The following is a 13,638-nucleotide window of genomic DNA, read 5'->3' as shown; positions in this document are numbered from 1 at the left end:
TGTTTACATTATTTACATTATTTTTACAGAATTATTAAAATACAATACATTACTACATCCATATATATCTCCCTAAAAAAAACAATTTTCTTCCAACTTTTATTAACACTGTCCTTTTACTTTTTTATTTACTTTTTTTTGTATTTTATTTTTTGTATTAATTCCTTTTTTTTCACTACAGGCAGTCCCCGGGTTACGTACAAGATAGGGTCTGGAGGTTTGTTCTTAAGTTGAATTTGTATGTAAGTCGAAACTGTATACTTTATAATTGTAGATCCAGACAAAAAAAAATTTGGCTCCAGTGACAATTGGAGTTTAAACATTTTTTGATGTAATGGGATCAAGGATTATCAATAAATCTTCATTACAGACACCTTACAGCTGATCATTGCAATCTGGGACTATAGTAAAACATTTAGAAAGCTTCACCAGAGGTCAGAGGGGTCTGTCTGTAATTATGGGTTGTCTGTAAGTCGGGTGTTCTTAAGTAGGGGACCGCCTGTACTTCTTGTTCATCCCCCACCCCATTTGTCTTACACCAGGTTTTATAACCAGTAATGCTATAAAACAGGTCACAAAACCAATGTAACCGGTATTGAGTGTTGCCTATACAGGCGGTCCCCTACTTACGAACACCCGACTTACAGACGACCCCAAGTTAATCCTGGTTCTTATGACAATTCAACATTTTTTAAAATCCAATTGTCACAGAGACCAAAATAATTCTGGCTGTGTCTACAATTATAAAATATACAGTTCCGACTTACATACAGATTAAACTTAAGAACAAACCTACAGAACCTTATCTTGTACATAACCCGGGGACTGTCTGTACTACTTTTTAATGTTGCCCAGCATAAAAGTTATTTTTTTTAATATTCCCACTTTCCAGTTTTTCACTTTGACTTTGCAAAATTGAACCTCCATTTTGTTTTACCCCCTGTAAAACACGTAAAGGGATAACAAACTTCGTAAAAGTTGTTTTACAGACTTTGAGATGTGTAGTTTTTATATTGGGATAATTTATGGGGTTTTACTCTATTATAGGCCTCTCAACGTGACTTAAAACCTGAGCAGGTCCATCAAAAGTCCGATTTTTTCTTTTTAAACAAAAAATTTTAAAAATCGCACCTAAAGTTCAAAGCCTCATCGCATCCTACAAAATTGAGAGGGTATTTGAAAAAACATTACAGCATAAAGCAGACATTTGGTAAATGTAAGTTATTAAGTTATTTGGATGTTATGGCTATGTGGTGGAATGGTAAAAAAAAGAAAATTTAGAATTTCAAAAATCAAGAATTTTTCAAAATTTTTCACAAATATCCAATTTTTTCAATTAACAAAGTACATTGAGGGTCATTTACTAAGGGCCTGATTCGCGTTTTCCCGACGTGTTACCTGAATATTTCCGATTTGCAACGATTTTTCCTGAATTGCCCCGGGTTTTTGGCGCACGCGATCGGATTGTGGCGAATCAGCGCTGGCATGCACACGGCGGGAATCGGGGGGCGTGGCCGAACGAAAACCCGATGGATTTGGAAAAACCGACGCATTTTTTTAAAAAAGTGTTGCTGGACACGCACTTACCTTCACCAGGTATAGGATCTTGAACTCGGACCTCGGCGGACTTCAGCGCAGCAGCGACACCTGGTGGACGTCACAGGAACTGCCTTAGTGAATCGCCGGAAGACCTGAATCCACCGCAGAGAACACGCCGCTGGATCGTGAATGGACCGGGTAAGTAAATCTGCCCCAATGTGTCACGAGAAATCAGTCTTAAAATCACTTGGATATGTAAAAAGAGTTCCAAAGTTATAACCACTTATGGTTAGTGACACATGTCAGATTTGACAAAATGACCCGTGTCAGGAAGGTGCAAAATTGCCATGTTGTTAAGGGGTTAATGGATACTCTTGGGCCTTAAATGGCTTCAGAGGATAGAGGCTAACTTGCATATGGAAAACAGGGTTCCTTTTCCCCCCCATTGAACCCCAAAGGAATGGAGCGTCTGGATGCACGTGCACGCTGCTGCTCCATTCACTGACTACGGACACGACGGAGACAGAGCACCAAACGCAATGCCATAGATGCAAACTGAGACCCCTACCAATCAGTAAGTTAGCTCCTATCTTGTGGATAAGGGCTAACTAGTTTTGAATGGACAACCCCTTTAAGTGTTTGATGGCAAATATGGACCTGAGTGCTTGTTGTGACATAGAACAAACTGAATCTGCACCATCAGAGCCAGGCATCAAAAAGCACGAAGTTGAGGCATTTGCTAATTACATGGCGACAAGTGCATCAAGTTCCATGTCAATATCTTCACCAAGGTCATCCTCAATTGGAAGTGTAGAGCCCTCCACCTCACCCCCATTTGACGTACCAAAGCCATTTCAGCCACAAGTCATGGAGCAGTCAGTCATGCTTTACTATGAGTCTCCTAATAGAAGAGATAGAGTTCCACAATTTCAATTTTTATTGGAGGATGAGGGTGTGGATGCTGGACCTATAATGACCATGAAACACAACACGGCTTTCTGTAATGTACAGACAGAGGAGGGCAGCGGTCAGAGCTTGGTGATAGAAAAAGCAAGGGTTTGCCTGAAGCGTGAAAATTCCCACAGAATCAGAAAACAGAACACATGTTGTTTGGACGCTGTGCCACCAGTCCATAAAGTGCAGCCAAAGCCTTAACAATTTAAACACGTCATGTATAACCAAGCACCTGCAGAATAAACATAAGCTGCAGTGGCTGAAACACCAAAAAACGAGGGACATTACATCCCCTCAACTGCCCACTGGGTTAATGTAGTTGCGACTAGTGGACCACCACCTAACCTGTGCCACCAGTAATACTAACACCTCAGAGACCAGGGGCGGACTGGGACATTAAAAAGTGGCCAGATTCATGGTGTAGATCAAATGGTTAAAAGTTTAATAAGTGTTTATCCTCTCAGAATAGTCACTTTTTATTCTTTCAATGATTTGATTTAAGCCATGAATAGGTTCCACATCATCTAGTTCTCTTGGAGAAACCGGCGACACGGAGAAGAGTAGCAAGTTATGCGATTCCGATCAGTATGAATCGGCTCCTTGTGGATATCGCATTGAAAAGGTTCTAAGGATTCTTCTGTGAACTATTTTGGTACATGAAAGTATTGTGAAAATCTACTGTAGGTTTAAAGCAACACATTTGGAGGTAGAAGCTTGTATTTGTTTCGTGGATGTAAATGATGGTCTTAAAATGGTGTAAGTAATTGGAGACCGGACCATAACAGTTCAGTTATATATGTGCTTCAAACTGAAAAACAAGACAAAAGTAAGTAAAAAAACAGCACCTCCGAATTCCAGTTCAGAATTTTGCAGTAGAAACAGTCTCCTACTACACAATCATACAGTTCAGTACCTGTTGTCTGGTGGTTACTGTCTGTCTCTGACCTAACCACAGGTCCAGAAGGAGCTGCCAGGAGCCAAGGATTCAGAACCTCTACACAGGCGGTCCCCTGCTTAAGAACACCCGACTTACAGACGACCCCTAGTTACAAATGGACCTCTGGAAGTTAGTAATTTACTGTACTTTAGTTTCAGGCTACAATAATCAGCAATAACCGTTATCACAGGTGTCTGCCGTTAGGGTTAGGGATTCTTGTATAGGCGTCAGGAATCCTCTATGTTTAGGGACTAGAGATGAGCGAACATGCTCGTCCGAGCTTGATGCTCGGTCGAGCATTAGGGTACTCGAAACTGCTCGTTGCTCGGACGAATACTTTGCCCGCTCGAGAAAATGGCAGCTCCCGCCGTTTTGCTTTTTGGCGGCCAGAAACAGAGCCAATCACAAGCCAGGAGACTCTGCACTCCACCCAGCATGACGTGGTACCCTTACACGTCGATAGCAGTGGTTGGCTGGCCAGATCAGGTGACCCTGGGATAGACTAGCCGCTGCCCGCGCTGCTCGGATCATTCTGTCTCTGGATGCCGCTAGGGAGAGAGCTGCTGCTGGTCAGGGAAAGCGTTAGGGTGTTCTATTAGCTTACTGTTAGGCAGGAGTGATTCTCCAAGAACCCAACAGCCCTTCTTAGGGCTACAATAACGTTCTACTTTTTTTATTTTAATTTGCATCTTTTACCATTTTGTGAGGAATTAGCAGGGGGACTTGCTACCGTTGTGTTTAGCTCTTAGTGGCACACATATCCATAGCAAAGGCTGAAGTGGGAAAATTCAGTAGGGGTTGGATTTCTATTAGGCACTAACTCAGTGTCATCTCATCTGGCATAGTAGTGTGCTTCCTTTGATACTTGGCTAGAAAATAGCCATAGGAGAATACAAACAGCTTCTTGAAGCCTACAGTAGCGTTCTATATATTTGATTTCTGGTTGATCTGCTGGTGGCTGTAGTTTCTGCAGTGCATGTACTTGCCAATTCTGAGCAATTTGTAGTGAGACTTGCGACCGCTGTGTTCTGCGCTTAGTGGCGCACATATCCATAGCAAAGGCTGAAGTGGGAAAATTCAGTAGGGGTTGGATTTCTATTAGGCACTAACTCAGTGTCATCTCATCTGGCATAGTAGTGTGCTTCCTTTGATACTTGGCTAGAAAATAGCCATAGGAGAATACAAACAGCTTCTTGAAGCCTACAGTAGCGTTCTATATATTTGATTTCTGGTTGATCTGCTGGTGGCTGTAGTTTCTGCAGTGCATGTACTTGCCAATTCTGAGCAATTTGTAGTGAGACTTGCGACCGCTGTGTTCTGCGCTTAGTGGCGCACATATCCATAGCAAAGGCTGAAGTGGCAAAATTCAGTAGGGGTTGGATTTCTATTAGGCAATAACTCAGTGTCATCTCATCTGGCATAGTAGTGTGCTTCCTTTGATACTTGGCTAGAAAATAGCCATAGCAATAGGATAGGATTGTTTGGTTCTAAAAACTCAAAAAAAAACAAAAAACACAAAAAAAAAACAAAAAACACAAAAAAACACAAAAAAAAAAAAAAAAAAAGTAAAAAAAAAAAAAAAGTTATAACTCTCATTTTAAAAATGTTTAACCCCAGGGCTAGGGGTAGAGGACGAGGGCGGGGACGTGGGCGTCCAACTACTGCAGGGGTCAGAGGCCGTGGTCCTGGGCGGGGTGAGACACCACCTGCTGATGAGGGAGCAGGGGAACGCCGCAGAGCTACACTCCCTAGGTTCATGTCTGAAGTTACTGGGACTCGTGGTAGAGCACTGTTGAGGCCAGAACAGTGCGAACAGGTGATGTCGTGGATTGCGGACAATGCTTCGAGCAATTTGTCCACCACCAGTCTTCCACGCAGTCCACCCATGTCACCGAAATCCCCACTCCTCCAGCTCCTGCACCTCAGCCTCCTCCCCCCCAGTCTGCCCCCTCCCAGGAAAATTTGCCATTTGAACCGGCATACTCTGAGGAACTGTTTTCTGGACCCTTCCCACAGTCACAAACCACTTGTCCGGTTGCTGCTGAGCAATTTTCCGATGCCCAGGTTTTCCACCAGTCACAGTCTGTGGGTGATGATGACCTTCTTGACGTAGTGGAAGTGTGTAAAGAGGTGTCCGACGATGAGGAGACACGGTTGTCAGACAGTGGGGAAGTTGTTGTCAGGGCAGGAAGTCCGAGGGGGGAGCAGACTGAGGGATCGGAGGATGATGAGGTGACAGACCCAAGCTGGGTTGAGAGGCCGGGTGAACACAGTGCTTCTGAGACGGAGGAGAGTCCTCGACCTGAACAGGTTGGAAGAGGCAGTGGTGGGGCCAGACGGAGAGGCAGGGCCAGAGCTGGTGCATCAGCGCCACTGTCAACTAGTGAAGCTCCCGTGGTGAGGGCTCTTGCGGCGAGGGCTAGATCTTCAGAAGTGTGGAGGTTCTTTAAGGAAACACCGGATGACCGACGGACTGTGGTGTGCAACATTTGCCAAACCAGGCTCAGCAGGGGTTCCACCACTACTAGCTTAACTACCACCAGTATGCGCAGGCATATGAATGCTAAGCACCCCACTCAGTGGCAACAAGCCCGTTCACCTCCGGCCGTGCACACCACTGCTCCTTCCCCTGTGTCAGCTGCTAGTCAGCCCCCTGCCCAGGACCCTGCCACAAAAACCCCATCGTCGCCTCCACGATCCTCCACAGCATCCACCAGCGTTCAGCTCTCCATACCCCAGACGCTGGAGCGGAAACGCAAATATAGTGCAACCCACCCGCACGCCCAAGCCCTTAATGTGCACATCTCCAGATTGCTTAGCCTGGAGATGCTGCCCTATAGGCTAGTAGAGACCGAGGCCTTTCGCAACCTCATGGCGGCGGCCGCCCCTCGGTATTCGGTCCCCAGCCGCCACTACTTTTCCCGATGTGCCGTCCCAGCCCTGCACCAGCACGTGTCAGACAACATCATCCGTGCCCTGACCAACGCCGTTTCTGACAAGGTCCACCTGACCACGGACACGTGGACGAGTGCTGCCGGGCAGGGCCACTATATATCGCTGACGGCACATTGGGTTAACTTGGTGGAGGCTGGGACCGAGACTGACCCTGGGGCTGCTCATATACTGCCGACGCCGAGGATTGCGGGGCCTACCTCGGTCCAGGTGTTTCAGGCCTACTATGCCTCCTCCTCCTCCCACCCCTCCTCCACCTCCTCCTCCGAACTACCATCCGTGGGCACGGCGCCATCAGTCGGTAGCTCTAGGCACAGCAGCAGTGCCGTCGCTAAGCGACAGCAGGCGGTGCTCAAACTGCTGAGCCTAGGCGACAAAAGGCACACCGCCCAAGAGCTATTACAGGGCATCACGGCGCAGACTGATCTGTGGCTGGCACCGCTGAACCTCAAGCCGGGAATGGTTGTGTGTGACAACGGCCGTAACCTGGTGGCGGCTCTGCAACTCGGCAGACTGACACATGTGCCATGCCTGGCCCATGTGTTAAATCTGATAGTGCAGCGTTTCCTCAAGACATACCCCAATCTGTCTGATTTGCTCACGAAGGTGCGCCGCATCTGTGCGCATTTCAGGAAGTCCAGCCCAGATGCTGCCACTCTCAGGGCAGCGCAGCGCCGCCTCCAACTGCCCGCTCACCGACTGTTGTGCGACGTGCCCACGAGGTGGAATTCAACACTGACCATGTTATCCAGAGTTTACCAGCAGCGCAGAGCGATTGTAGACTGCCAGATGTCAACTTCCACCAGAACTGGTAGTCAGGTCAGTCAGCTTCCTCAAGTCTACAATGAGGAGTGGACGTGGATGTCTGATATCTGTCAGGTGCTGAGTAACTTTGAGGAGTCAACACAGATGGTCAGTGGCGATGCCGCCATCATCAGCCTCACCATCCCGCTGCTTGGCCTGTTGAAAAACTCTCTGATCAGCATGAAGTCGGAAGCTTTGCGCTCGTCACAAGAGACGGGGGAAGAATATTCCCTTGTTGATAGCCAAAGCACCCTGAGGTCTGTTTCTCAGCGCATATCGGAGGAGGTGGAGGTGGAGGAGGATGAGGAGGAAGAGGAGGAGAATGTTGGCGAGACACAAGAGGGGACCATTGTTGAGTCCTTCACTGTTCAGCGTGTATGGGCAGAAGAAGAGGAGTTGGAGGAGTTGGAGGAGGAGGAAATGGACAGTCAGGCCAGTGAGGGGAGTGAATTCTTACGCGTTGGTACTCTGGCGCATATGGCAGATTTCATGCTAGGCTGCCTATCCCGTGACCCTCGCGTTCAAAGAATTTATTCCAGCACCGATTACTGGGTGTTCACTCTCCTGGACCCACGGTACAAGCAAAATCTTGCCACTCTCATCCCTGCAGAGGAAAGGAGTGTGAGAATGCATGAATACCAGCAGGCCCTGGTGCACAAGCTGAAACAGTATTTCCCTTCTGACAGCGCTAGCGGCAGAGTGCGTAGTTCTGCGGGACAAGTAGCGAGGGAGAGTAGGCGAGCAGGCAGCTTGTCCAGCACTGGCAAGGGTACGCTTTACAAGGCTTTTGCCAGCTTTATGTCACCCCAGCAAGACACTGTCACCTGTCCCCAGTCTCGGCAGAGTAGGGCTGATCTTTACAGAAAGATGGTGAGGGAGTACGTAGCTGACCATACCATCGTCCTAAATGATCACACAGCTCCCTACAACTGCTGGGTTTCAAAGCTGGACATGTGGCACGAACTGGCGCTGTACGCCTTGGAGGTTCTTGCCTGCCCTGCCGCTAGCGTCTTGTCCGAGCGGGTTTTCAGTGCAGCTGGTGGCATCATCACCGATAAGCGTACACGCCTGTCGACTGACAGCGCTGACAGGCTGACGCTTATTAAAATGAATAAAGGCTGGATTTCTCAGAATTTCCAATCTCCACCAGGTGAAGGAAGCTCAACCTGAATAATTGATCCACTCCTCCTCCTCCTCCTCATTTTCCTCCTTCTCCTCCTCTTTGTACAGTAAAGCAGAGGAAAATGGCTATTTTTTGACAGGGCCCACTGGCTCTTGCTATACTTCATGCATTTAATTTTTCTGGAGGGCCACCTACCCGGTCCTCTGTTTGAAACAATTTTTGTGAGTGCCACATACAGGCACTCAATCTATTCCATTTTTCTGGAGGGCCACCTACCCGGTCCTCTGGTTTGAACAATTTTTGGGACTGCCACATACAGGCACTCAATCTATTCCATTTTACTGGAGGGCCACCTACCTGCTCCTCTGGTTTGAAGAATTTTTGGGACTGCCACATACAGGCACTCAATCTATTCCATTTTACTGGAGGGCCACCTACCTGCTCCTCTGGTTTGAAGAATTTTTGGGACTGCCACATACAGGCACTCAATCTATTCCATTTTACTGGAGGGCCACCTACCTGCTCCTCTGGTTTGAAGAATTTTTGGGACTGCCACATACAGGCACTCAATCTATTCCATTTTACTGGAGGGCCACCTACCTGCTCCTCTGGTTTGAAAAATGTTTGGGACTGCCACATACAGGCACTATCCAAATTAAATTGTCTCCATAGCAGCCTCCACACGTTGTCTCCATTGCTACCTCCAAAAGTCGTCCATATAGCTGCCTCCATACATCGTCCCTTTATCAAACGAGGTGTGTCAGGCAGAAATTTGGGTTGTTTTCATGGATTCCACATCAAAGTTGTTAACTTTGTCGCCACCCTGCTGTGTTATCCACAAAATATACTGGCAAACTTTTACCATTTAGGGATATTATTTCAGCGCTTCTTGCGCATCTGTTTACATTCCCCTCACCCGGCATATCCTAAACTTATAAGAACGCTACTACACTTGATCTTATACAAAAGGTTCTTAGAAGTGCTGTTTGGGGAGTAGCCTAGAGACAGGGGCTTGGATTGGCGAAAGCTCGCCTGGCAGCGGAACGCCAGCTCCATGCGCATCATGCGCTTCTTGCGCATCTGTTTACATTCCCCTAACCCGCCATATCCCAAACTTATAAGAACGCTACTACACTTAACTTGGTGCAGGCTGGGACCGAGTCTGACCCTGGGGCTGGTCATATACTGCCGACGCAGAGAATTGCGGGGCCTACCTCGGTCCAGGTGTTTCAGGCCTACTATGCCTCCTCCCACCCCTCCTCCACCTCCTCCTCCTCCGAATTACCATCCGTGGGCATGGCGCCATCAGTCGGTAGCTCTAGGCACAGCAGCAGTGCCGTCGCTAAGCGACAGCAGGCGGTGCTGAAACTGCTGAGCCTAGGCGATAAAAGGCACACCGCCCAAGAGCTATTACAGGGCATTCCACATCAAAGTTGTTAACTTTGTCGCCACCCTGCTGTGTAATCCACAAAATATACTTGCAAACTTTTACCATTTAGGGATATTATTTCAGCGCTTCTTGCGCATCTGTTTACATTCCCCTCACCCGCCATATCCTAAACTTATAAGAACGCTACTACACTTGATCTTATACAAAAGTGCTGTTTGGGGAGTAGCCTAGAGACAGGGGCTTGGATTTGCGAAAGCTCGCCTGGCAGCGGAGCGCCAGCTCCATGCGCATCATGCGCTTCTTGCGCATCTGTTTACATTCCCCTCACCCGGCATATCCTAAACTTATAAGAACGCTACTACACTTGATCTTATACAAAAGTGCTGTTTGGGGAGTAGCCTAGAGACAGGGGCTTGGATTGGCGAAAGCTCGTCTGGCAGCGGAGCGCCAGCTCCATGCCAAGATCCAACTAACATAGTTTTAACTGCAGCACCTTTAATCTACTACTAGTTCACTGCCTCCATACATGGTCCCCTTATCAAACGAGCTGTGTCAGGCAGAATTTTGGGTTGTTTTCATGGCTTCCATGTTAACTTTGTCGCCACCCTGCTGTGTAATCCACAAAATATACTGGCAAACTTTTATCATGTACCGATATTATTTGAGCGCTTCTTGCTCACCTCCTTTGGTTCCTCTCTGCCACCCATTGGTTTGAAGCCTGAGTCCATTTAGGGTATGTCGCCATGCCACTCTCTAGCCTGCTGCCGCTGCCTCTGCATGCCGTCCCCTATAGTGTCAGGGTCAATTATTGGATGTTTTAGATGCTATCTAGCTTCATTCGGTCACTCTGTCATGGCCATGCTGTTCCCCATAATTTTGGCATAATGGTGCGTTTAAGCAGCCTCAGAGGCATCCATGCATGCTGCCCCTGCTGTTTCCTGTCCATTTCCGTGGTGTTTCCATCCTTTTCTGAGGTTCCCAGGTGTTTGGCCAAGCTTCCCTGTGCAGAGCCTTGGTCCCCTTGAAAAATGCTCGAGTCTCCCATTGACTTCAATGGGGTTCGTTATTCGAGACGAGCACTCGAGCATCGGGAAAAGTTCGTCTCGAATAACGAGTACCCGAGCATTTTAGTGTTCGCTCATCTCTATTAGGGACCTATTGTAGGCCTGAACCCCAATGTCCTCTTCTTCTACAGCTTGTATACTCATGTCCCTTTTCTTAACCCCCAGTCAGCAACCCCATGTCCCATGTCTCCTCTGTTGGATTGAGCTGAAGTGTTATTTGTGTTTGGGTTGGGATCAGTGTTACCGGTAGGATGACTCCGGTGTCCCCTCTATGTTTGCTTTTGACATTTCATCTCTTTCAGATTTACAATGGAAGGAAAAATTGTCCCTAAGAGCAAGGCCAAAGGTGTGGATATCTGTGCTGCGGAGGAAAATTATTACATCATCCGATCAGATCTTGGTTGTTACATGAGATCAATCAACTTCAACAAAGGAGAAGAACTGGAGATCTTCAGCCTTCATCCTGCTTGTAGAAATGGAGATCATTACTTGGCTGATAAAGATGATTTTTTTCTACATAATTAAAGGGACTTATTATCGGCGAGTGAAAAACTTGAATTTGGATGAAAGTGCCGTCATTTTCTCCTTACACCCCAAATGCCAAGGAGGAGACCACTACATGTCAGCTTGGGATAGCTTCTATATCATCTACCTGAGCCAAGGCTTTTACCGTAAAACCAAGAACATGAGCACGGATGAAAATATAGAAGAATATTCTCTGCACCCTGAGTGTAGCAATGGCCTGTACTATTTTGGTACTGAAGATTACTATTACTTTGTGAAGCCTCGAGACGAATGGGGGATCCAGTATGTAAAATGCACCAACTTCAATAAAAACATAGATACTGAGTCCTTCTCCTTGCATCCAAGTGTCATCAACTTCCTGCCAGGAGGAGTCGGTGTTAGCAAGGGCCCGGCTTATGGTGAATGGGTTTGTATCAAGACCATCGTCAATGATTCCAAGACTCCTGTACAATGGCAGAAGAAGGTCACCAAGAAGTCCGGATATGAAAAGGAGAAGATGTGTACTATAGAGCACAACTGGAGTGTGACCGCAAACGTCTCTTTTGATACTGGTGGCTTGTCAAAATTAATCTGCCAGAGCCAGTTCTCTTTGACAACTGAATATGGTGGATCCAAAATGAACACCGAGAGGGAAAATTGGAATGAAGCCACTGAAACTGAGGAGCTTCTCAATGTTATTCTGCAACCTGATGAGAAGATGTACATCTGGGCCTTCCAACTTTGTATGGGAAATGATCCTGTGCTGTACTGCCGTGATATTAGAATTTTAGCTAATTCAGACCCCCCAACTGATGTCCCATTACCCCCTGCTGAAAATTAAATTTCAAAGAAGTAATGTCCGGCTGCTGAAGCTGTAGCAGAGTGAGCACATATATACATAAGCTAAAGTAATACGAATTTTAGAGTCTGACCGTGAGCTCCAGCAAGACTGTGGGTCAACGACATTTTCATAACAAGGAGCAAGATAAGAGTCAAATATTTAGTATCAAGACGGAGCTTAAAGCCCACCAGGACAAGTCAAGACAACCCTTCCAAAAACATTTGAGAAATATTTCCCTGCTTGGTCTATGTCAGTCGCTTTATCAAAAATACTGAGCAAACCCTTAATGTTAGAGAACTCTTATATGGTTCATCTTTCAGATTTTATCATCATACAGCATAGTACAGTTCACGCATGATTGAAAGGGTATTCTCTCATATGGACATTCACATTTGATTTTATTTATCTACCATCATTATACATTTCTTCAATTTAATATTTTTTTAGAAAAATGTACCCGTGGTGAAGGTAATGTCCCATAAATGTAGTCATGTTATCGTTTAGAAACAAGATAGTTGTCTTTGGATACGACCACCATGACGATGCATGACTAGCCACCGCACTCTTCCAGGTGTTGTGACGCCCAATCACCTGGATTCAACATTCATTATCACAGGACGGCTGTGGGACATGCAGTAACCACAGGACATTTCAGTGCACTTTGTGCAGTCACTCCAGCAGCGGTTGTATCCAAGTAGAGCTATCTTGCTTCTAAGGGACAACATAGCAACATTTATGGGAAATTATATTCACACAGAAAAATTAATGAAATGTCTATATTTATGGCAGATGAATTAAATTAAAATGTGAAGTGTGTTAAAGTTACCATATACATAATTATTTTCAATAGATGCTTCTGTGCACATATTATACAGGCAACAAAGGCAACTGCTATGGGGCCTAGAGAAATGAAGGCCTAGCTGTAATAGACCCACAGTCCACAAAGGGCCCGATAGCTCAGAGGGCTTTACAATGCTAATCGAAACAAAACCCAGCGGTCCCACAGCTTTACCTCCTCGAGGGACAGATAGGAAGATGGCCGGCCCCCGAGGAGCCTGTGGGTTTATCACTAGAGTAGTTTTCTCCTGCTTTATTCCATACGTATGACATTGCATTATAATCAAAATATTACCAAGTATTAAGTATAATATATCACATGATAAGTAAGTTGGAATTTTAAATATTTAAATAAAGCTTTTTCTGGAATCCTGGTCACCAATAGCTAATAAATGAATATATAAAGATACCTGGACTCACAGTTGTGTTACTTTACTATAGTGATAGTGATAAGCTGAATAGCAATATGAGAATCTGAACATAGTGGGGGGTCATTTACTAAGGGCCCGATTCGCGTTTTTGCGACAGGTTAACCAAATTTTTCCGTTTTGCACCGATTTTCCCTGGATTGCCCCAGGATTTCGGTGCACGCGATCAGATTGTGGCGCATCGGTGCCGGCACAGACGCGGCGGAAATCTGGGGCCGTGGCCGTATGAAAACTAGCCGGATTCGGAAAAACTGCCGCATTTTTT

General features: G+C 46.3%; 1 protein-coding gene across 1 annotated transcript; it reads left to right on the top strand.

Moving 5' to 3' along the window:
• The first annotated feature begins 3,465 nt into the window (after positions 1–3,465).
• On the top strand, positions 3,466–13,354 carry LOC140074966 (uncharacterized). The gene is made up of 2 exons (XM_072120353.1): positions 3,466–3,559; positions 11,066–13,354. The coding sequence occupies exon 2, from the start codon at positions 11,239–11,241 to the stop codon at positions 12,106–12,108; it is 870 nt and encodes a 289-aa protein (XP_071976454.1). The 5' UTR covers positions 3,466–3,559; positions 11,066–11,238; the 3' UTR covers positions 12,109–13,354.
• The last annotated feature ends 284 nt before the right edge of the window (positions 13,355–13,638 follow it).

This window comes from Engystomops pustulosus, chromosome 8 (genome assembly GCF_040894005.1).
Source record: "Engystomops pustulosus chromosome 8, aEngPut4.maternal, whole genome shotgun sequence".
NCBI lineage: Eukaryota > Metazoa > Chordata > Amphibia > Anura > Leptodactylidae > Engystomops > Engystomops pustulosus.
The sequence above is the reverse complement of the archived record's forward strand: the minus strand, read 5'-3'. Positions and strand labels throughout refer to the sequence as shown.